General features: G+C 34.5%; 4 protein-coding genes across 6 annotated transcripts; 2 read left to right on the forward strand and 2 right to left on the reverse strand.

The window, feature by feature from the left end:
• LOC105159729 (1-acyl-sn-glycerol-3-phosphate acyltransferase 2) lies at positions 1 to 4,196 on the reverse strand. Its single transcript, XM_011076903.2, has 11 exons — positions 3,776 to 4,196; positions 3,399 to 3,521; positions 3,204 to 3,243; positions 3,031 to 3,104; positions 2,512 to 2,571; positions 2,216 to 2,293; positions 1,928 to 2,086; positions 1,313 to 1,438; positions 782 to 874; positions 542 to 625; positions 1 to 458 (listed from the first exon to the last, which is right to left on the reverse strand). The coding sequence occupies exons 1-11, from the start codon at positions 3,854 to 3,856 to the stop codon at positions 231 to 233; spliced, it is 1,146 nt and encodes a 381-aa protein (XP_011075205.1). The 5' UTR covers positions 3,857 to 4,196; the 3' UTR covers positions 1 to 230.
• Positions 8,041 to 11,164, reverse strand: LOC105159730 (putative F-box/LRR-repeat protein At5g02930). Its single transcript, XM_011076904.2, has 3 exons — positions 9,738 to 11,164; positions 9,258 to 9,434; positions 8,041 to 8,670 (listed from the first exon to the last, which is right to left on the reverse strand). The coding sequence occupies exons 1-3, from the start codon at positions 10,929 to 10,931 to the stop codon at positions 8,368 to 8,370; spliced, it is 1,674 nt and encodes a 557-aa protein (XP_011075206.1). The 5' UTR covers positions 10,932 to 11,164; the 3' UTR covers positions 8,041 to 8,367.
• LOC105159731 (probable glucuronoxylan glucuronosyltransferase F8H) lies at positions 13,767 to 19,755 on the forward strand. 3 transcript variants are annotated; one of them, XM_011076907.2, is made up of 15 exons: positions 13,767 to 13,915; positions 14,469 to 14,971; positions 15,213 to 15,306; positions 15,544 to 15,730; positions 15,822 to 16,077; positions 16,671 to 16,886; positions 16,972 to 17,058; positions 17,138 to 17,272; positions 17,452 to 17,565; positions 17,699 to 17,946; positions 18,039 to 18,119; positions 18,299 to 18,530; positions 18,737 to 18,835; positions 18,952 to 19,137; positions 19,262 to 19,755. In XM_011076907.2, exons 2-15 carry the CDS (start codon positions 14,606 to 14,608, stop codon positions 19,358 to 19,360), a joined length of 2,400 nt encoding a protein of 799 aa, XP_011075209.1. In that variant the 5' UTR covers positions 13,767 to 13,915; positions 14,469 to 14,605; the 3' UTR covers positions 19,361 to 19,755. The 3 variants fall into 3 exon arrangements, with proteins under 3 accessions (XP_011075209.1, XP_011075208.1, XP_020549079.1); XM_011076906.2 differs by having other exon boundaries at positions 13,792 to 14,004; XM_020693420.1 differs by lacking the exon at positions 13,767 to 13,915 and having other exon boundaries at positions 14,831 to 14,971; positions 15,540 to 15,730.
• LOC105159732 (adenylosuccinate synthetase, chloroplastic) lies at positions 20,829 to 24,465 on the forward strand. Its single transcript, XM_011076909.2, has 4 exons — positions 20,829 to 21,260; positions 22,297 to 22,989; positions 23,179 to 23,490; positions 24,081 to 24,465. The coding sequence occupies exons 1-4, from the start codon at positions 20,937 to 20,939 to the stop codon at positions 24,249 to 24,251; spliced, it is 1,500 nt and encodes a 499-aa protein (XP_011075211.1). The 5' UTR covers positions 20,829 to 20,936; the 3' UTR covers positions 24,252 to 24,465.

Below are 24,854 nucleotides of genomic sequence, written 5' to 3' on the forward strand. Positions count from 1 at the left end.
TGACTCTACCAAGAAAGATTTTTTCATTCTTCATCACATCAGAGTTAAAAAGAAGTCCGTTTTTAGTACAGAAAGTTCAAGCACAGGCAGATTTACTGTAATAACTGTGTAAATGAACAGCAAAACGCACTGCATGATTCATATTTGGCTAGAAAGAAAGGCTACTCCTAATAAGGCCATTGATTTCTATCGTTCCGGAAATACAGTGTACTTACTGCTGTTTATCTCGTCTAGTTAGCTCGTGAGGGCTCTACCCCGTTCCTAGACTTTGATGGTACGACCTTGGCAGGGGTTGATCGCTCCGATTGCGAGAATTGGATCAAGATTTGCATGAGAATGGTAACGACAGCCAAAGCAATGGCTGACAAAGCGGCGCCTTTTCGTGAAGATAAAAGAGAGTAATGCTGGATAACTTTCAAGGTTCCCAGGATAAGCAAAATTGCCCAACAACAGACAACCTGTTATTGCAAGAAGAGTTTCATAGTTGTCTGATATGCAGAGGCGCAATCCGATACAGAATAAGAGACACGAAGTAATTTACCAGAAGGGACTTCACGGGGCGAGAAGTGTCTTGCAGTTGTTCACCGAAGGAATCCTCATCATTATGCTTGTCCAATAACTTATCCTAGTGGGACAAATGCAATCAAAGAACGATCAACACCAGATACTCTTTTGGGAAAGTGCAATCGTAAAACAATCGATTATTGAATACTCTTTTGCAACCCCAAAATATTTAGGAGAAAAGGTAAAAAATAGACATCAACGAGAAAGTATAGTGCACCTTGGCAACAAAGGCATCCCTACACCACTGAGCAATTGCCTCATCGGTTTCCGGCAAATCCTTCATCAAGTGTCGCTTGAGGTGGACATGCACCTACAGAAACCTCAAATTATCAGCATATCATATTATATTTTGTTGGTTTTCTAGTAATCAAATTTTCTTTATGACAACAAAATAGCAATATTACTCCATGAAATAAAATAATCAAATCCACATAAGTCTCAACGCTCATTACTATAACTGCAAATTGTTATAATCTGCTGCAATTTCACGTGGAAAGAAAATTTTCAAACATTTCCTACATCTCCCAGCATTTGATAACCTTTGTTGCAGTTGATCTGGTCACCTGCAGTAACCTTTAAATCTATACTTGCACCTAGCTAGTATAAACTTAAAGTATAAAGGGAATATAAAATCTGTAACACCACGCAAAGCAGCATAAAGCCGCAGCAATCACCTCCAATTTCCGTATAGTTACCAAAACATTTACAAATTTGAGACTGGGTTCTGAGTGATATTTTGCAGGCTTACCACAGAAGATTGCCCTTTAAAGAGTCTTAGCATTGTTGGTGCAGGGGAAGTTTTGGGAATGGCAACAGTTACGTCATAGATAGCTGGAGCAAATGAGCGCAAGTGACTTACTGCAGTAACAAAACCCTGAAAATTGCAACTGATGTTAAAATCTAAATACTGCTAGCATATAAAAGAATTGAGATCTTGAGGGACAAAAATATTGCAGCATTATAACAGAAACACAGAAAAATTCGGTTCAACGACCATCTATCAAAATATGCATGTAAGCAGGGAGAGAAACAAAAAAAGCTAATATACTTCGTCGCAGAAGAACAGCAATTGCTTAGCCAGATGCTACTTTCATGTGGAACCATCCTAGCAAGGGAAACAAAAACAATAAACACAAGCAACTTCACCAAGCTAGCTATTCTGATAGCAAAGATGTTGTTTCATCAATAAAACTTTAGAAAAGATGTGAATCCTCCATTTGCAGGAATACTAAAACTCGATACCACCACAAGGCAGATTAAATGTCCTAAATTGTCAGAACTACAAAAATCCTAAATAAACATAGAGCTTCAGCACAGGCACCAGAAGCAAGTATTGTACTGTAGAAGCAGGTCAATTTGTAACCTTAGTACGAGGAATCAAGACATTTCTTGGAACAGGTAGCCCTGCCGAGGATGCATACTCTTGAGCAGCTAAAAGTTTTGCCTGCGTGAAGCGAGTACCCTCAACAAAAAGTGCCAGCCAAAAGGGTCGAGGAAAATCTCTTAGCCGTTGAAGTCCTGACTGGAATGGATTTTAACTGAGTTAACACTAGTATACATTATGACAGCTACATAGGCTAGAAACCAAAGCAAAAGAAAAAAATGAGAATGTTTAAAATAGGATTGATCTAAAAATTTTATCAGACAATACCTTTAAGGTGCTTTCATCCTTTGCCCAGCTTCTCTCTAGAAAGAGATACTCAGAGAACCACATGGACCATCCTATCACCTTCATAATTAAAAGCAATAGTTAACATGACTGGACTAGAACTATCAGAGATGGCCAGCTACATTTAAGTTTTCCTTGATGGGTCAAAATTTGTTGTATTTTAGTGGTACATAACTAAAATTATGCATTCAGTAACTGTGCAAAAAGAAATGGATTTAAGATGAAAGTAAAATCTCAGCTGTAATGCCATAACAAGAAGTTCAATATTTGCCACTTACAGGAAGGAATCTTGATGATTTCTTCATAACAGCTAAAGTGCTACCAAGGCAACCTGATCGCTGTCATTAGAGGATCCAAAACTCAATTAGCAGAAGATTCAAAGTAATAACAATACTAAACAGTCAGCTAAAGCAAGGACAAGTCAGATATTTCAATTTTTTTATCCCATTTTTGTTGCTTGTCTGTGAGTACAGATATTTATGCATTCTGCTACATGCTTAGCCCACTCCCAGCCTCACTCAGGGGACAATAAACACTCAACAAAAAATATAATCATAATGATGTGTGCATTGATCTGCCATAAACAATCATGTCTCCAGATATTACAATTCCAGATAAGCACACCTTAGTTGATGTTCACTACGTAAAGAAACAAGTTGCATATACCAAAAGACGAGCATCTTTATTTTCTGCACAGGGTAATCATGATATGTAACAAAGGGTACAGATGATACAGATTTGCAGTAACAAGTAACAGATGCAAAAAATCATAAAGAAGCATCAAGCAGAAAGCAAACCTCAGCCAACACCCATCCAACAAGCCAATCAATGTCACTTTTGTGATTGCATATGACAAGTGCATGTTCTTTACCTGGAAAAGGTAGCACGGCAAAGTATAAACAACTCAAGCAAGATTGAAATTTCCACTCACAAGCAAAGCAAAGTATATAAGCAAACTTTTTGGCCTTACCCATCAACTTAAAAGTTTCAGAATCAGTGTACAACTCAATCTGCAACCAAATTACCAGCGGGGTATGAGACAGATGAATCAGATGAAAGTGATAAATCAAGACTGTGGCTAACATTGATACTGTGCTATAACGTGTCTGAAGGACCAGAATGTTTCTAACTACAGCATAATACCACAAATTATCAATAGTTTCACCTTAACACCAGCCCACCAATCGATCAGCCACACAAGCCCCAGCCACAACAATCCTGCCACCTCCCTGTTTATCCTCCTATATGTCTTCTTTGACAACGGTCTGATTAGCAAAAAACATACTGCCTGGAAATTTGGAAGAAGGATCCATCACAATTTCTATTTAAAAATTAAATAAAGTCTGAAATAACAAAAACTCAAAATGAAAACTAAGAGCAAGTAACTAAGCATAGAACACCAAGCAAAATAAAACCACACGAAATCATTTCAGTTACCCAACCCCCAAAAAGAAACACCTTGAGCTCACAATCAACTCGATAAATCAAAATCCAAATCTTCAAACCCATCCAAATTCATGCATATGCTGTAAAAGCCAGAACCTGAATGAAATTAATCACGAGGCCGGAAACGAAGAAGAGAACACCCAAGGGAACAATCACTATCGCCGCTGCAATCGCCATACTCGGGTATATCTACGCATACACCCCAGAAAACTTCAGATTTTGGGCCGCAATTGCTTCCAGGAGATAGCGTACGAACTAGAGGTAGCTGCTGTAACAAATACAGGCCAAGAATCTGGGAAAATGTGCAGAAACAATATCAAGATTCCAATTCATCAACAGATGATGATAATGCGTATATATAACTATATCTTGCGGATTTATATTTATGGAAACAATCAATCTTTTGGGTCTCTGAGAGGATAGTAGAGCTGCAGCAGCTCTATATCATGCTGAGGCGCAGCATTAATTCATTTATTTAATTTCTTGCAGGCAAAGAATCGGAGAGAGAGAGAGAGAGTAGTTAGTATGGTAGAAGAACTGGAGAGAGATAAAACCATTAAATTTTATTAATTTAGAGAGATATTAATTTATCGATAAATTAATATTTTATTAATTAAAAGAGAGACTTTTTAAATTCAGCAAATTTAGTACATATGTATTGAAAATAAATAAATTCATATATGTTTCATTGATTATATTCATGCAGCAATTAACTATTATATTCATAGACACATGTATCAATTCATTGGAATTATTTATATGTTTACATTAATTCGTTGCACTTAAATAACTATTATAACCAATTAAATATATTCGTGCATGATGAATGAAACATATACTACATAAATCTCAATATGATAATAAAATAATTCATAACACCCAACCATGTCTTCTCATCTAAAAGGCATTGCAAAATCATCCATGAATGATCAAATGCGTAAAGCATTATAGTTTTCATATTTTAGTAAATTATCATAATATTTATAATTGTAATAATTATGAATTATTAATTTAGAGTTTTAATGGGACCTAATATTTATAAAGGAATTTTTCGAAAAATTATTATTTTATTATCTTATCAAATTTGATGATTTTTTACAAAGGCCCAAGTCGGGACCGGAGGATTTTATTATTTTAGAGAGTTTATTAATTTATAGAGTATTAATTTATAGAGGTTTTACTGTATGTGGGTGGGAAGGAGAAAGGCTTACGTGGGGGTCAGGGCAGCATGCATTGGAGTTGTACCGTACAAGTCACGACAGCGTGACAAAGAGATAATTAAGTAAATTAAAGTATAATCAAGTCTTCGATACAAACCAAGTTACTACAAAATCAATCTCTTTTATTATTATTATTATTATGATGATGATGATTGTAAGGATATCTCCAAAATTTATTATTTATTTAAAAAATTATAAATACTTTCTATAATTAATAATCGTCTAACAAATATATCATCATAACAATTAACTGTAAAGTAGTATTTATTAAATAATTATTCATTTTAAAGGGTATCTATAATTTTTTAAATAATAAAAAATATTTATGATACAAAAAAACTTAAAAAATCTCTTGTAATTTATCTTTTTATTCTAATTGTAAAGCTGAGAACTTAAAATTTTTTATTTAAATACAGGGTAAATTACAACAATCTTATTTGAAATTTGGTATAATTACAAATAGGGTTTAATTATATTTTGTCATCTGAGCTATGATTATTTTTACATTTTAGCTCTTTTTTTTTTGTCAATTTATCATCCCAACTTTACGAAATTTTGCATTTTGTCATTTATAATTATTTTCCAATCAAGTTTTTTGTTAAAAGAACATAACATGCCGTGCACATGCGATATTTAAAAGTTATTGATTGTGGTATTTTTTTTTACATAAGCACAACATATGATATTTTTTCAACAGAAAAACCAACAAAAAAATGATCATATATGGTAAAGTGCAAAATTTGCAAAAATTGAGACAAAAAAAAAAAAAATTTTGATTACAGAGTATAAAAACATACATAGTTTGGATGGCAAAATGTAATTTGAATCTATGAATACTCACTCGTTATTTGAAAATGAAAAATACCCCTTAATATTTGATGAAAATATGTAGTTTTTGGATGAAGGTAAAAAATTATCAACTTTGCACTTACTGCAAAATTTTAAAAAAAATAAAAATTTGTAAAAAATTTGAACTGAATGGATGAAAAATTTCGAAAAATCATAAAAAAAATTGATTCACTTAATCCATAAAAAATAAAAAAAATTTATAGTTTTAACTCCACAAGATATTTTGGTCAATTCTCTATAAAAAGTAGATGGAAATCTAAAGAAGATTAATGAATTTGGTTAATTGTTAGACAACCATTAAAACCAAGAGGTATAATTTTTCAAATAAGATGATATTCATAATTATGTTAAATCTCATTAAAGATCGTTGTAATTTATCTTTAAATATATTTAATTGGTATTTGAAGTATATATTAAATATATAAATTATCGTTGTTATAAAAAAGTCATTTTAAATTGTACTAAAAATAAATTAAATATTTTCATGGTTTAACATATTTTTTTTTAGCTCAAATTAAATGAACTCACTAGATCAATATTTTTTTTATTGTATGTTGAGGTTAAAAAAAATCAAATTATTCAATAAAAAGATAGTTTGGATTCGATTTGTTAAACTTAACGTATTAAATTTGAATAAATTTTTAGTATAAAAATAATAAAATATCAAATAATTCGAATTCGATTCATGCTTGATTCAATTAAAATTCGTTTGAGATTAGTTAGATTCATAACCAAACCAAATTCAACCATAAATTTCTAAGCTTTATAATAATATATATAATCTTGAATCATAACGTGTTCAACTCGACTCAAATTAATTACAGCCCTAATTATGAGAGACCAGTGGATACAACATTTATTTGGCACATTTGGTGTAGTTGGTTTGTAGGTGTAATTATTATTTTATTTTTATATATGTAACTATTTCAGTCAAAATAGTTAATTCCTAAATTTCATCATTGTCTATTATCATTATTGCTATTTTACTAAGGCTACACATACTATGTGATTAGGACCTCACTTGATGAAATATTATTTCGAGCTAATTTTGTCCTTATTATTTAATTTATAAATACGTAAAAGATAATGAACAAATAAATGTTTTCTGGATTTGATTTTTCGTTTCACAATTTCTTAAAATATTATTATACTTTATTGTGATTTTCGAATTTTTCCATATTATGGGAAGTATATTGTAGAGCTAATAATTGTGCGCTTGAAATTTCTTTACAATTACTTGTTAGGGGTAATTATACTCTTCTCTCGTGATATTTGATATAATTATACGTAAATTTCATGTGGTCTATAAAATTACATCTAACACTCTTGATATATGTTTTCGTCTAATAAATAATCCATCTCTTAGTTAATATTATTTTTTAGTTAATATTAATAAATTCAATGAATTTTTACTAATGAAGAAATCTATTTATTAGATAAAAGTAAATATTAAAAATATTAAATATAATTTTTCAAACCACCGATTTTGAAGAAAGAGGAGTACAATCATCCCAACTTGCTATGGTAAGTGGTAGGAATCAGATGCACCTAAACAAGTCCAGTTCCTAGTAAGTCATTGTTACCTGCCAACACACACCTTCCAATGCATTGAATAGCTTCACCAGTTAACCAACCACACCAACAAATTATAACACTTCTCTTCTATCTATTTAATGGTCATGAATGTGATGTTAATGATAAAACAAATTATACAACAACCACTTATCTTTGTTACGATAATGTCTCGAATTTTTTGTCCGTGTAAAATTTCAAGGTATGAACATCCATAATGTATGGGGATAGTTATACTCTTTTTCTATGAGATTTGATGTAATTAAATCTAAATTCTCTATGGCTTGAAAAATTGCATTTAACACTCTTGAAATTCATTTTCGTCTAACCAATTAGTCCGGCATTAATAAAAATTTATCGAATTTATTGTATTAACAAAAAAATAAAAATAAAATATATATACTGTCGATTGACTTATTACAAATCAAATAAATTTATTTATGACCAAATTACTATCATCAGTCTTCACACATTAATACATGTGAGGAGATATATCTTCATTGTTACAAGGGTAGTTTAGTTCAAAAAAAATTATTTGACCTACAATAAGTAAATAAAAGTCAATTGAGGGTAAATTTCAATTTTCATTCAGTTTTGACTGTTAATATTCGCAAATTCAGTGAATTTTCACTAATTAAAGGACTATTTGTTAGACTGAAGCAAACCTCAAGGATGCTAGATGTAATTTTTCAAACTATTAAGGGGTCTTGTGTAATTACACCAAACCTGAGGGAGGAGAGTGTAATTACCCCTGCATAAAAGCAGATTAATAAGCAAGGCAACATCAAATGTTCAGGTTGTAACATGAAACTACATCTCAATCCCCAACACAGTACATGTCTCAAATATCAAGCAAAGATGATATGCTGGCAACACTGGTAAAAGTAAACATGAAATAAGATAACATTCTACGATAAATATGTTGCGGTTTGACAATCAAGGATTATGTCTCGCAGCTAACGTTGTAGGAAAGAAGTAATGGTACTACGATAATGTAAAGAACCACAAAAGCGGTGGGACACTGATGATGTTGCAATTGCATGATCACTAATGGAGTAGGACTACTGCTTTTGGTGAGGATCTTGGGTAGCTAAGCAGCATCTGAGATATCCTGATATAGTTGCTTGCAACGTTTGCTGATGAAGATGTGACAAATTTTCCGGTATCAATCACCATCTTCTCTAAGACCCTTGCTCTCTGAAGCAGAAGTTGTGCCAGGGTTAGCACACCTTCACTGGGAAGATCCGAGTCTGCAGAGCTTGTGATATTTACTGTCTTCAGATGCCATAACTCGTTTTGCAAATCAACCTTCTTTGAGTATGATGCAGCTGGACTGATATTGACCCAGTCCTACAAAGAAGAAGGACGACATATTTAGGCTAAACTAACAACAAATAACCAAGTCTACGTGATTTACATTGAGTATGAGGTGGACTCTTGGATTAGTTTTTGAAATGAAAGATTTCGATGATAATGCTCAGAAAACCTCAGGCCTACTGCTTCCAGTGAAATGAAACAGCCCTCCGCTCCAGCAATTTTTGGTAACAGTGCTTATTTGAAAATCATAAATGTTGAGCAAGCAAAATTCATAAAATCAATTTTCAGTATAAATGTATGATATATTACAATTTAAAGTTCTATATTGTGACTGGAAGATGTTGAAAAATTCCCATGTAGACATGCTCTGTCTCTCTCTTCGATAAATTGAAGCTCTCACCTCTCACTTTCATAACATGATCCTTTTTGATCCTTGAACAAATTATCTAGCGGCCAAGTTTTCTATCTAGATCAATATAAAACCAGCATTAAACTTTTAACTGCTAGTTCTTTTATCCTGTAATTTAGATTCTTAGAAGTAATAAGAACAAATTAAGTTGTAGCCATAGAAACCAAACTAAAGATTACCATTTATTATACACAAGTGACAAGATATATACCTCATTGAACTCGCAAAATTCGTCTAATGATATGTCCATTGTCTCAAGGTATGGAGAAGATTCCAGCAGACATAAAATTCCAGGAATTCTGTGTTCATCCTTTGACGCATGTACTGTCAAACGTCTTCGCCCTGAATGTGCGAGCCGCCACCCCTTTACCGCCAACATTGATAGGACCTATTGTACATGAAACAGATAAAGAATACAAAGGGTTAGCATAACGTCTACCATTTGGGTATACTTACAACCTAAGTTAGGAGAATAAGAATACCCCAAATCCATGCATCTCCTAGGACATATAATTAACAACAGTCAAACTCCAAATTGACAAACCCAAGAATACCACCATATCAAGAAAAACATATTGAATCATGAAGAGGAAAACTACACAAGTCATGCTCAAATGAGTATAGGTTCCTTGATACATATTTAGGTAGTGTAGTTAGAAGATCAGTAGAAAGCTTAGAGCATGGATAAAACCTCAAGAAACCCATATCCCACTTCAAGCTCCTTGACATGCTGAAGGCTATTAAAAAGTTCTTTTGTATAACCGATCAACTTCAGAGAGCCAGGATCGAAATCAACTTCAAAATCAATATTAGCTCGAACAAGAGAGGCGACATTTGTAAGCCGCAATCTCCTCCCTCTAGGATGCAGTGAGATCTGCAAAGTATGTATATAGGGTGCTGAAATATCTAGACAGGTTTCGCAGTTCTCACCTTTCCAGTATCCTATCTTAAGTTTACGAAGACTTTGATAGTCGATCTTCAAATAATATAATCCCGTGCATGCCATTAGTTCCAACTCATACAAAGCAGGACAACCAGAAAATATCTTTTCAATTACATGCTCATTCAACACCACTTTGTCAAGGTATAATGTAGTCAATGATCCCCACTCAACTGTTCTTTTAGGAGATATAATGCACCCTTCCACGCTCAACCGCGTCAAGGATGAATTTGAATACATCATCTGAGGCAGCAGATACAAATCTTTTCTGGAATTCAACAGCAATGCGACATCTTTCACCTTATTTTTTAAGGTAAAGTCGACCCAAACATTAACATCGGAAGCAAAGCATTTATCATACCCGAAGTCAATCTCAAACGCCTCCAAATGATGGCCGCTGCAAATAACAAGGGTCCTATGAACCCAAGCCACAAACTTGCTTATTTTCTCAGTCCGGCTACTGCCCTCGTAAAATTTAAGCTTCGGCAAACCAGTCCAGAGAAATTGCCATCTTTTCGACAATATATCAGTCATGGCAGCTTCCTTCATATCAAGAAAAGAGAGAATCCGAACAAGCAGTGAATCCGGCAATGCACTTAGCCGATCAACGGACATTTGCTTTACCCGTTTGTTTGATGATAATGCTGAACTAATTTCTTCATCACTTTCGACGCGGTAATTTTCTCCTTCCTCTCCTACTCCTTCTTCCTCTTCTACTCCTTCCTCTCCCCCTTCTTCCGCGGCAAATTTTTCTTCCTCTTCTTCTCCTTCCTGTTCGCCAAATTCTTCTCCTCCAGACTCTTGCCCTTCTACTTCTTGTTCAACTTGATAATGGAATCTTTTTCTTTTATAGACGACATGATCATCATCAACACTGCCCAAGAAAATACTCCAATCGAAGGCTCCACCGCTACGCGATTCCCGGTCGAAACATTCGTCGCTCATCGCATGAAACAGAAGAAGAAACTACTGTACCTACAATCCGAACCTCAATCAACAGAATCCAGGCCAACTTAAACCTCCAAATTCCTGAAAATCCAAACACTCTTCAAAATCCTTCTGCCGTAAAAAATACAAAGGCGTGTAGTCAAGCGCCGCTGAGGCGGTGGCTGCGGTATCCCCCGAAGTGAATCGGCACTGCCTTCCGCTCGCTGTGTAATTTTCCTTGTTTATTTCAATTTTCCTTATTTATTTCAATTTTCTTTTCTCGCTCTGATATCTGTTGCATAGACTTCCATATTGGGCCCAACTGCATATGGGCAAGCCCAGTTTTTGGCCCAATAAGAAGAATCGAATTAACACTGACAAGCCGAATTCTTGGCCCAATTATTCATTAAAAATAACAAAATACATTTGTTTATTTTTTCATAAATTAGGAAAACAATTTTTTCATAATAAATTATAGGCATAATTGCACCGTCCTCTTACATTTTGCAAAATTATATATAGATTTTCTGTGATTTGAAAAATCACATTCTGTACTTTAGTGTTTATTTTTGTCTAATAAATAAATTCATTCATTAATTAAAAGTCACTAAAATTGCTGATATTAGGGAAAAAAAATTATATTTAATATCGATTTAATAATTTTGTATAATTGAGTTTCTATTTGCTAGTCGATTGAAATTTTTTGTTAGTTTTTTGACAATAGTTGTTATGTTTGTTTGGTCGATGTTGGCACCACATTGGCCTTCAGTAGCTCGTGACGCCATATGTTTATGATTGATTCTTCAACAGCTATTCCCTTCCCTACTTCATTTTCTTGGACATGAACGTTACGACTCATCATTTATCATGGTTATCTCAATTATATTTATTTTTATATTTTGCTATTCAAACTTTTTTTATTTTATTAATTTATAATTTTAGTTTTATAAAATTTGTATTTTGTCATATACTAATATTTCTTAGTTGATTATTCTGTAAAAAGAACATCGCATGTAATACACATATGATATTTAAGGACAATATAGTAATTTTTTTGGGTGTATAACAGAAAAATAAATCAAAAAAGGTTCATATACGACAAATTCAAATTTCACAAAGTTGAGATAGTAGATTGATGTTCAAAAATAAAAATATTTAGATGGTAAAATATAAAAACGAGTATAATTTAAACGGCAAAATTATTGGTCAGATCTAGATTCTTCATTTTTTCCCTTGCAGATCTTGATCGTAATTAATAAGGAGTTGTTAATATCTTTATTATTAATTATCATGTTATTATCAATTAATAAAACAAACATTGTTCGCATTCATTTTCTATGGACGCCGATTTTTTATAGTTTGACCCAATAAATAGGGGTATTTGCACCAGTCTCCAATGAAATATATTGTAATTATACATTTTTTTTTAAAGTTGTTAAAATTCGTAAAAAAATTATGTCAGCTCACACCACCCGCGAGTGCATTTCACCTTCCATTAATGTATGATGTAAGGGGGATTTTGCGCAGTGTTTTATAAAAAAGGATATTTTTGTCCGCTATAATTTGACCCGCCATAATTTTTCTACGACACATGTTCGGGTCTTTTGTTGTAAAGGAGCAGTATTCCTTGTTTATTGTTGCTCTATTTGTAAGGGAGTAGTACTCCTTATTTATGGCTTTACTAGAAATTTTAGGGAAGTAGCTATCCCTACTGTAATTATTTTGTACATTTTAATATAGAGGACTGGGGACTCCGAAAAGCTCCCCCCACATTTAGGTGGTTTTTGTTAAAAAAAAAAAGAAAGGGATATTTTTGCCTATTTAAAATACAAGGGGTAATATGCAATTTGACCTTAAAATTTTCTTAACTGAAAAAAATATCTCTTAGTTATAATAAAATAATAGAAATTTAGTAAATTAAATAGTTTGAATGTTTTTATATTTTACAGACTCAAAGTTAAGTAATGAACGAATACAAAAAATACAAAATCTAGTTCATAATTCTTTTTTATTAATTTGATAATACAATTAAGTTATTAACTATTTATTCTTTTAGACAAAAATGAGTATTTAAATGGTTTTTTGAATATATTTTCTTTAAAAAAATATTATAAAATATTTATATTTATTTATTTTTTTAAAAAATATTTATCTTTTGGTTAAGCATATATATTTGCCAATTTCTAAGCATATATGAACTGCCGATTATTTTATATTTGTTGTATATCTGCTATATATATTAATTTATACTTCACCTATAATTTAAATTCATTCCTTATTAAAAAATAATTTTGGGATGATTTAATATACAAAATACTAAAAAATATATTAAAAACAAGATAATTATTCAAAGTATGAGGAATATTTTTATCCAACCAAAGAGGTAAGTATTAATTATTAATTTAAGGGAATAAATATTGTAGTAGAGATAGTTTAAGAGGTCAAAGTGTATTTTATTATTTTTAAAATTATAAAAAAATTAATTATAATTACATCAAACATCAGAACGATGTAATTATGAAAATAAAAATAAATGCAAGAACTAATTTCGCAATTATATGAAGGAGAGAATCTTCTTATTTTCCCTATTTTGTAAAGTAACAAAACTTTTTTATCACTAAAAAAAATAAAAGAGGTTTTGTATATATGACTTAGGAATATATAATTATCATTTGCTATAAACATTAAATTGGAAAACAACTGAGCTTCCAAATTATTTAATGGGAAAAAGGGAACATATGCAATAATCCGAAATTTAAGGCAATTTGGCTGCTTCAGACTCCAAAATCCACTCTAATCTATTCTTGGTCAATATCGTTTTATCTCACTGTTCATTAATGTTATTATTATTATAGTAATTTTTGTTCAAACTTTCCAGCCAAAAACCTTGGCGGCTTGTATGAGAGAGAAATAGAGAGAGAGAGAGTAATTTATACGAGTATTTTAGTAGATTATACATCTGGGTTCAGCTGAAAACTAAGAATTAGCTGCATTATCAGTCGGTAATCTCTCTCTGTCTGTGCACATGGCATGAATTGGCGGAAGGGTCTATGAGAGTCTTTGATTTTGCTCCTGAGTCTTGTTCTTCCATGTATGTTCTTGTTGACTGGGTTCTTGTTTTGGATTCTTCAGCGTTTAAATTTATGGTTCTTGCGGATCAGGGTAGTATGGGCTGTCTTGAATTCTTGTGTTATTACTTGAGTTAAAGCGTTTTCGTATTGGAATTCATTGATTTCCGTTGAAATGGCTGTGTTTTTAGTCATCTTTTAGGAGAAAAACTATAGCTGGATGTTCTTGGGTTGGACTTTTCTCCATGTTGACTTTGTACGGAGGTTCCGTCTTTTCTTCTGAATGCTATGTTAGAATATTGAGTGTTATGTTTTTATTGTATTTGTTCAGCTGATACGTTGAGCTTAGAACTACATGACTTCTTTTTGATGAAATGGGATTTTAAATCTCTGGCCTTATACTAGAAAGCATTTATGATTTGCTAATCTGCTTCGTCGTTTTCACCTGTTAAGGGATGACATTTATGGCTGTGTTGGACTTTTGTAGGACTGTGATATTTGGAAGGAGGAGTAGAAGGTCTAATCTGTTGCTAGTCTGTCAAGAACTGGTTGAGTGAAAGAGGAGAACATTGTTTTGGTAAATTGGTTTCTTGAGTAGATTGGGGTGAAGGTTTTGTGGGGATCATGTTCTCTCTCCAGAAATGGAATTGCTCATGGTCCCTGGTTGCTTCTATTGCTTCAATTTTGGCGTTGGTCTCGGTTGTTCATCTTTTTTTGTATCCAGTTGTTCCTTCTTTAGATTACTTGAGGCTTAGGCAAGCCCAGAGTTCTTGTCTCCCAGTTAATGGATCTGTTGAAGTCGAACCAGGCCTCGGATTAAATGAAGGAATCAAGAACTATTCTAAACAGAAGCCAATGGTTGACTTAAAGGTTCTTTTTCCAGCTGACTTGCATAATGCTGTGACTTACCGTGGTGCTCCATGGAAGGCTGAGATTGGCAGATGGTTATCTGGCTGTGACTCAAACACAACGACTGTTGTAATTGTCGAGGTACTCAATTGTATGACGATCTAATATGATTTTGTTAGACTTGTTCTGGCCTCTTCTTCGTGATTAGATGTATATAATATAATTTTGAAGAAACATACTAATTCATATCCGCTCTAATTTCATCCACCTATATATTTGATCAGGTAAGTAAACCGGATTTTGCACTCAAAAGAATTGTATGTTTATTTTGAGTTCCAGTTTTCGGAGGTTTATCTGCTTACAGTACATACATTTATACCAGAAAATTGGTGGGAAGAGCTGCAAAAATGAATGTAGTGGTCAAGGCATTTGTAATCGTGATTTGGGGCAATGCCGCTGCTTTCATGGATTTAGTGGTGAGACTTTCTTGACCTTATTCATGTCAACACCTGTTTTCTCTGGGTAGTTTTTGTTCTAATAAATTGTCCATATGTTATTTGAACTTGCTTGTCTCAAAGGAAGTAGTTCTCCGATTTTCTTCAAAGAGCTTTTTCGCTTACTAAAACTATTGTATCCCATGACTTCTCTTTTCCAAAAGATATGCACAAGAGGTTTTGTTCAATCTTTCTGCCAATTCTTCTTCTTGGAGACAGGGGAAGGATGTTCCCAAAGACTGCAGTTGAACTGCAACTATCCTGGATCAGAAAAGCAACCATACGGGCGCTGGGTTGTGTCCATTTGTCCTGCTTATTGCGATACATCCAGAGCCATGTGCTTTTGTGGAGAAGGTACAAAGTATCCGAATCGCCCTGTTCCTGAGTCATGTGGATTTAAAATAAAGTAAGCTCCATAGATTCTTAATATTTCAGTTGTATTACTTTTAATCACCCGATTACTGTTATTTCTCATAACTGCATTGCAAATATTCTAGCTCACCTTCTGAACCTGGTGCTCCACGTCTGACTGATTGGGCAGTAGCCGATCAGGATATTTTCACTACGAATGGTAGTAAGCCAGGATGGTGCAATGTGGATCCTGCTAAAGCATATTCTTCTAAGGTCCAAATTAAAGAAGAATGTGATTGCAAGTATGATGGACTTTGGGGCCGGTTCTGTGAGGATCCGGTTTTAAGTGTGTGCATCAATCAATGCTCCGGTCATGGACTTTGCCATGGTGGTTTTTGCCGGGTATGATCTATCATCACCCATTTTCGTCTCATGGTTGATCACTTGATTGCAAGCATTACATTTGTACCCTCGTTTGAGAGCAGAATGAAAAGTAAGAGAAATTATATGGGTCCTCTTAAAATTTTCAAATTTCTGGGAAAGCTCTCAGACATTAAGGAACCAAGTTTTTCGGGTTCTGGTTATTATTAGTTGGAAGTTTGCAAGCGAAGCATACAATTCTCAAATGATATTTATTTATCTATGTTCACCAATTTCAAATACTTTAATGAACTCAATAAAATTTGGAACTTAACACGTCTTTTAGTTCCTGAGAAGTTTTAAGTTCTTGCCTAACTTTCTCCTCAACTTTCAGAATTTGAAAGGATTATCATAACGCGCAAGGAATATCTGATGGATTCTATGTGTTATAACCCAAACACACATGATATCATGTCTGATTTTCAAATAGGCAGATATTTAAATATGCATGTAGCATCTGTATTTTGACTCATCACAGAAATGTTAGATATGTGTCTTTTTTGTACAATTGGAATTTCTTGACACCAAATTGTACTCCTTTAACTCTTTATATACATTTAATGATGTGGCTGCAGTGTGAAAACGGCTGGTATGGAGTAGATTGTAGTATTCCTTCTGTTTTGTCGTCCATTGTGGACTGGCCCAAGTGGCTGAGACCAGCACATATCGATATTCCAGATGATGCACGGCTCACTGGAAATCTTGTCAATCTCAATGCTGTAGTTCAGAAGAAAAGACCTCTTATATATGTCTACGATTTGCCCCCTGACTTCAACAGCCTTCTCCTGGAGGTAAGTAATATTTATCAGCACACCCTGTTTTTTCTTTTAATTTTACAATTAATATGTTATTTTTGTTACTTGCTCATCATTCTAGGGACGTCATTTCAAGTTGGAGTGCATAAACAGAATATATGATGGCAGAAATGCAACATTGTGGACTGACCAACTATATGGCGCACAGGTATTAACATTCCATCTGATAAAAATTGATAATTTCTGTTATTAGATGCATGAGTTAACTTAATGTGCCCCATCCACAGATGGCAATCTATGAAAGTATGTTAGCTAGCCCTTACAGGACATTAAACGGTGATGAAGCAGATTATTTCTTTGTCCCGGTGCTTGATTCATGTATTATAACTCGTGCCGACGATGCTCCTCACTTAAGCATGAAGGTAAAGATGCCACTGTTATGTTCTTGATATCATGCATGAAGGTAAAGCATGTGATATCATATGCCTCCTTCAACTGGAGATTTGAGTCATTTGACATTTTCTTATTCGAGCAATCATTTCTTTGTTAGAAACAACAAACGTGCTTTTTTTGTTATTTCTAATGTTTCATGGAAATTCAGGATCACCATGGAATGAGGAGCTCATTCACTCTGGACTTCTACAAGAGGGCATATGAGCACATTATGCTGCAATATCCGTACTGGAATCAATCATCTGGAAAAGATCACATATGGGTATGCTGTCACCACTAACGTATAACTCGAATATTGTTCCTGAGGACCTGCAGAGATCGACTCTCTCCCCCTCATACTATAAAAAAACCTTTATCCTTGAGGCTAATGATGTTCTCTCTGTTTCTGAAGGCAGTTCTTTTCATGGGATGAAGGTGCCTGCTATGCCCCAAAGGAAATATGGAACAGTATGATGTTAGTCCACTGGGGCAACAAAAACTCAAAGCATAACTATTCAACAACAGCATATTGGGCTGATAACTGGAATACCATTTCAGCTGATAGAAGAGGAAATCATCCATGTTTTGACCCAGAGAAAGATCTTGTACTTCCTGCGTGGAAAGTTCCTGATGAACGTTCTGTAACTGCCAAACTCTGGGCTAGGTGTACTTGGATGATCCAAGTTTTGTTTGTCCTGTAACTTTCACCCCTCTCATTCTTTGATATTTAGACATAAGTTTCTGATGTTTGTGCAGGCCTCTTGAGCAAAGGAAGACACTATTCTATTTTAATGGAAATTTAGGACCAGCTTATGAACACGGAAGGCCTGAGGCTACGTAAGTTATATTCATCTCAAACAACTTGAGGAAATAGATTCTATTGTCACGTATCTAAAAAACACGATGGTTTTGGAGGGTGCATGATATTATCAGGCAATGAAGTATCAGTTTTCAAACAGCCATCTGGTAGTATAGTATATTTGATGGGATAGATGGTGAATTGGTGATGCATACAGGTATAGCATGGGCATAAGGCAGAAAGTGGCGGAGGAGTTTGGATCAGTCCCTAACAAGGAAGGAAAACTTGGAAAGCAGCATGCAGAAGATGTGGTCGTAACACCAATACGCGCAGTTGATTATCATGAAGAATTAGCCAGTTCTGTCTTCTGTGGGGTTATGCCTGGAGACGGGTGGAGCGGTCGAATGGAAGATAGTATACTGCAAGGGTGCATCCCTGTCGTCATTCAGGTAGAATTTTGACTCTTTTTGTTAAACAATGAGATCAAGCAAACCATCATTGTAACATGAGATCGAGTTACTAAATCAGCTCATGGATTGCAAAAGCATTTTGTAGCTTGTGGCTCCTGAATTGTGATTTTAATATTACGACTTGAGAATTGCTACATTCTTGGAACATGTTCTTATTGCTGAAGTTCTGTTGTTTGCGTTTCTAGGATGGAATCTACCTACCCTATGAGAATGTTCTCGACTATGATAGTTTTGCTGTTCGGATACGTGAAGATGAAATACCAAATTTGATAAATATTCTGAGGGTATGAGCTTACTGCTTGATATTGTTTAATGCAACCAGGGATCCATATGTGGTTCCATTTTCTCATTGATGACACACAAAACTCATTTGACTAATGTTGAGTTTTCCTGTTACTAGAGTATCAACGAGACTGAAGTAGAATCCAAACTGGCAAACGTGAGGAACATCTGGCAGAGATTCTTGTATCGCGATTCCATCATGCTAGAAGCCGAGAGGCAAAACACTACAGTTGGTCATGTTGAAAGTTGGGCAATTAAATTCTCAGAACTCAAGGAAGACGACGCCTTCACCACACTCGTCCAGGTATTTTCGACCCTCTAGTAATTTAGACAGAGTGGAACTACTGAAACTTCTCTTCTTGCCATCACGTCTGCAGCGATATCACAGAAGTAGAAACATTGAATGTACTGTCACTCTTTTCAACCAGGTTTTGCATTACAAGTTGCATAATGACCCTTGGAGAAGAGAGTTCTTTCCTGCTAAAAAAGACTTCGGTTTGCCTAGAGAATGCTTGATACAACCATAGTCCATAGCCAAAGAGTTTGAATACATCAAAAGACAAATTTCAAGAAAATGCAACTAACTAGAGGGCTGTTTCTGTAGCTAAAAGTGAACTTCTTTGTGAGATCCACCATACCGACTTATCAAGCAGACGAGCTTAGAGCCAGAACGTTACATAAACTTACCGATGATCAGCCCATATGGAGCCACACAATTTTCTTGCTTCTTGAGAAACTACCACTGAAGAATCGGAAGATTCTTGATTCATTTGTCTGTTTTGTACACAAACAACTCAAGAGAATAAGGTGTTTATATAGTGGTTCATGAGAATTTTGTCATAGATTTCTTGCCATTCCTTTGAAAAGAAAGAGGAGTTGTGTTCATATTGGCAATTAGAACAGCAATTTCTTCAAAGTTCTATATTTTTTTTTATTGTTAATGGTAAATAAATTAGAATATAACACCTCGATCTCAAATTAATCAATACATCAATAAAATTAATTATAAATAAATAAAATAATTCACATAAAATGAAATAAATATCCTCATGTTCTGATGGGACTCGTTGAATTGATCTCAACAATAAAGTTTATATCGTGTTCATGTCGAATGATTCACACCGTTTGTTGTATTTTCAAACGTAGTTCCTATAATAAGAAATATTCCTTTTTCTTTTGAGTAATTTTAAGTCTCAGTGAATCAGTTATGTAAGAAGAAATATTCCTCTATCTTTTGAGTAATTTTAAGTCTCAGTGAATCAGTTATGTAAGAATTACAATATGTTATAATCGATTAATATTTTTTTATTAAAGTAGTTAAATATTTTAACTAGAATTTATATTCGCGATCTCCTTAGCGAGTGTTTGTGCGCATTTAAAGAAGTACTTTTCAAGCTTCTGACTTAAAGAAATTACTTTTGAAGTCAAATAATTTTGAATTGTTTGAGATAGTAGCTTCTACTTCTGAAACGGCTAAAAAAAGCGCTTTTAGGCCAAAAGCTAGAAATGTATTGGGGGGTGTTTTTAGCTGCTTTGACTTTTTTGTAAATAAATTCAACTTTATTTTTTGCTACTTTACCCTTATTAAAATAATCTTAATTCAACTTTACCATTTTTAATTAAATTCAAATAATTTATTAATATTTAAAATTTTATAATATAAATAACAAATATTTTAAAATAAATATAAAATATACTAATTAAAACAAAATATATTATTATTAACAAAAGACAAGTACAAATATTAAGTAAAAAATATATAGTTTTTAATATATGGGTATAAAATAAACTAATTTTAAAAGTATTTTTTTCCCAAATACTATTTGATTTAATTTTTATATATTTTTTATAAATACTTCCATTTTTCATTTTTTCAATAAAAAATAATTTTATAAAAGTAGAAGTTTTCGAAAAAAGAAAAGATAGAATTGACCAATAAATTTTAAATTTAATATATGTAATTAGAATTGAGATTTAAAAAGTAATTTGCAGAGTTGCAATCGCTGTACAAACTGTCACCATAATATCCTTAAACCCTTGACACTACCCCATCACTCTCGCTCACTATCTCTCTCTGTTTTCGCCTGCGCTCCCGCCGCCGCCATGAGCCTCTCCTCATCTGCCTCCATCTCCTCCGCCTCATCCATCTGCAATGGGAGCTACTCCACCAAGCTCTATGGGACCCGCGTCAGCGTCGATTTCTCCTTTCCCAACAGCAAGCAGCTGAGGACGGTTATTTGCTCAGCCGATGCGAATAGAGGAGCGACGGTGATAGAGCAAGGGGTTAGCTACTCGGCTTCGGTGCCGAGTCGGATCGCTTCGCTGGGTCAGGTCACCGGCGTTCTTGGATGTCAGTGGGGGGACGAGGGCAAGGGAAAGCTCGTTGATATTCTTGCCAAGCACTTCGACGTCGTCGCGCGGTGTCAGGCATGTATTTTACTGTATATAGAGACTATCTTTTTCGTGTTTCTTCCTGCGCGTTTCTGACTGAGTTTTCCTCGACATCTGTAAATTGAAAAAGTTGTCTTAGCTGTGGATGAAATACTTGGCTAAGTCTTTTGTGGTAGAATTGAATGTTACTTTTACGACAACGTATGAGCTTTAAATTTCGTTCTTTGCGATTTTCTTTTTTCTAGTTATTTCCTTTGTAGAACAGTATAAAATCAGAAAAAAACTTTTTCTATTTGGTGGGTTTTTCCTCGACTTCTGCTATTAGAACTTATTCTAGCTCTGAGAAGAAGTACGTGTTTTCATTTACAGTCCAATTCACAGAATTTTTCTTAGGAGTCTGTATAAATCGCTGAACTTCTTACTTGCGATTTTTCTTCATAGCACTGTATAGATTCCTTCGTCCAAATCAATAAAATGTTGCAATTAAGTTCAGGGGTAAGATTCATAATTACTGACATTAAGCGGGCGATGAGAGGTTGTTGAATGAGTGCTTGAAAACAGATCCTTTTATGCTTATGTGGGAAAAAACAGTTCTCCTTGATGAAGTATGTCAAGACTTGTATGTTACGAGATTAATACCTTTTTTCTTCTATAAAATGAGGACGTCACAGTTGCAGAGGCTGATTTTGGTTAAATATAGCCCCATAGATTAACTCATGATAAAGATAAGCTTTATGGGCCTTTTAGGTGTACTTATTTTTAAATTGACATAGAGACTATTCCTGGGTGATGTATGGTTAGTTTGTAACTTCAGATGTAAATTAAAGTTAAATATGCTATAGTAAGTAATGCTTTCATTTCTCCTGTGCCCTGATTTTAACACACGATAAATGGTGTCCATTGAAGGAACATTTAGATTGTGTCACCGATTGGGAAAGACAGGAAACATCTATTATGTAATGGAATGGCTTTGACTTTGTTATGCTAAATTACTTCCATTGGTTGCATTGCATGAACAGATGTGTCGTTTCATTTTCTTGGCTTGCTTATTCTGAAAACTTATTACTGTCAGGGTGGAGCTAACGCTGGGCACACTATTTACAATGCAGAAGGCAAGAAGTTTGCGCTTCACCTTGTTCCCTCAGGAATTCTTAATGAGGAAACTGTCTGTGTAATTGGTAACGGGGTTGTGGTGCATCTACCATCATTCTTTGAAGAAATTGATGGTCTGCAATCCAAGGGTGTCTCTTGTGAAGGAAGGATCTTGGTTTCTGACCGTGCTCATTTGTTATTTGATATACATCAAGTCGTAGATGGGCTTAGGGAAGCCGAGCTTGCTAAGTCGTTCATTGGAACCACCGGGAGAGGCATTGGACCTGCCTATTCAAGCAAGGTTCTCCGGAATGGCATAAGAGTAGGTGATTTGAGGCATATGGATAAACTTAGGGAGAAGCTTGAGGTTTTAATATCTGATGCTGCTGCAAGATTCGAACTTTATAAGCATCAGCCTGATGTTCCCAGGCAAGTATTTGAAGATTACAGACAATATGCTAAGCGGTTGGAACCTTTCATTACCGATACTGTGCGCTACATAAATGATGCTATATCTCAGAAGAAAAGAATTTTGGTAGAAGGCGGTCAGGCAACCATGTTAGATATTGACTTTGGAACTTACCCCTTTGTGACTTCTTCTAGTCCATCTGCGGGGGGAATCTGTACAGGTCTTGGTATTGCTCCTAGAGTTGTTGGTGATCTTATAGGGGTGGTAAGTGCAAACATTATTCTTTCTTTACGAGTTGTTGAAAAATCATGTATTTGATGCTGTTTATGTGAATGTTCGAGAGATCTTTTTCTTCATTAAATTCATCTTGGTTAGAAGAAATATCTGTACTTCTCCAAAGGTGTTAATGGGAATTGCATTTCTGTCTTAATTCATCGATTGGCAATTATGCAGGTCAAAGCATACACTACACGAGTTGGTTCGGGTCCTTTTCCTACAGAAATCTTGGGGGAAGGTGGTGAGCTACTCAGGACTGCTGGACAGGAGTTTGGTACAACAACTGGTCGCCCTCGTCGTTGTGGCTGGCTCGACATTGTTGCATTGAGATATTGCTGTATGATAAATGGATTCTCATCTTTAAATCTTACCAAACTTGATGTGTTGTCTGAGCTACCAGAAATTCAATTGGGCGTTTCATACAAACAGAATGATGGTACTCGAATTCAGTCATTCCCTGCGGACCTTTCTGTTCTGGAGCAGATTCAGGCAAGTTTTAATTTTGTTCTTTATCGAGGTCCCACTGCTTAATCTTTATCTCCACTTGGACTTGGTTGAGAGAACTCAATTTATTATCCAATTGTGTCTTAAACTCAATGATCTTCTAGATCTATTCGATTCATCTTTTACCTTTGATGTTCGTTCATGCTATCTGGATGAAGCCATCCCCTCTTACCCTCCTACCTCCACTCATCAAGAACTGCTTGACATATGGCAAAACTGTGGAGATGGATTAATGTATAATTGGCATCGCACTGCACTTGCACTAATACGCAACCCATATGTGCATGTCGAATATGAGGTGATCAATCCCTTAAGACTTGTCCCATCATGTGCATTGCAATTCTGAATTCCTAATTCTTGATTTTATCTCATGGTCGAAGTTTAAAATTCCTAAAGACTTCCTTTTATTACGCATGTTGCATTTCTAACTTCCTAAGAACTCCATTTTACCATGCTCTCATAATATATCAGTTTGATGATATTAATGTGCTTTTCTCAATTTTGTATTACATCCTCTCTCATATACATACACGTATGTTTGAAGTTATTAATGTGCTTTTCTCAATTTTGTTTAGGTTGAATACGAAACTATGCCTGGGTGGCAGTGTGACATTTCGTCCATCAGAGAGTACTCTGACCTGCCAAAGGCTGCACGTAACTATGTAGAACGGATTGAAGAACTCGTTGGGGTACCCATTCACTACATTGGCGTTGGACCAGGACGTGATGCCCTTATATACAAATAAAAAGCTTTTAGCACTTCCTTAGTAATTTTTTGAGGATATTCTTGGCTGAGAATGTGCTTCTCGTGCTGCAGGATTTTATGCCCAGGTTTGCGCTGGTTGTTTTATTGAATAAAACCTCAGAAATTCAATTTGGTGACAAGAAATTAGTGTAAAATTTATCATTTTTGATCTCTACAGCTGATTTTGATTTTTTATCAAAGTGTGAACGTTTGTATGCTTTGATTGCACTGCAGAATATGTAACTGATACATAGAGGTGCAACCCATTATGGGGCAAGTAGTGAAAACTCGTATGATACATGTAGAATATATTGATGCACAGGGGCCGGTTAATTGTGTGTGTGGGATAAATGCTTGATAGCTCCCATGGACAAAATATGGGATATAATCTTTTTGTGTTTGCCTGGTTGGATAAAATGTGGGATAAGAGTTGGGTTATATGAGGGCAGGATAAATTATCTTATGATGGTTTAATAAAAGGCTAATGGTTACTGCCGGATTACCATTTCTTGACGTAAATCCTTGTAAACGACCTGGTACAGCCTATGTTGTTTCCTAGATCAAACTGTTAAAATTGCATAACAAATTGTGTCAAGAAAATGAA

This window comes from Sesamum indicum, linkage group LG4 (genome assembly GCF_000512975.1).
Source record: "Sesamum indicum cultivar Zhongzhi No. 13 linkage group LG4, S_indicum_v1.0, whole genome shotgun sequence".
Taxonomy (NCBI): domain Eukaryota; kingdom Viridiplantae; phylum Streptophyta; class Magnoliopsida; order Lamiales; family Pedaliaceae; genus Sesamum; species Sesamum indicum.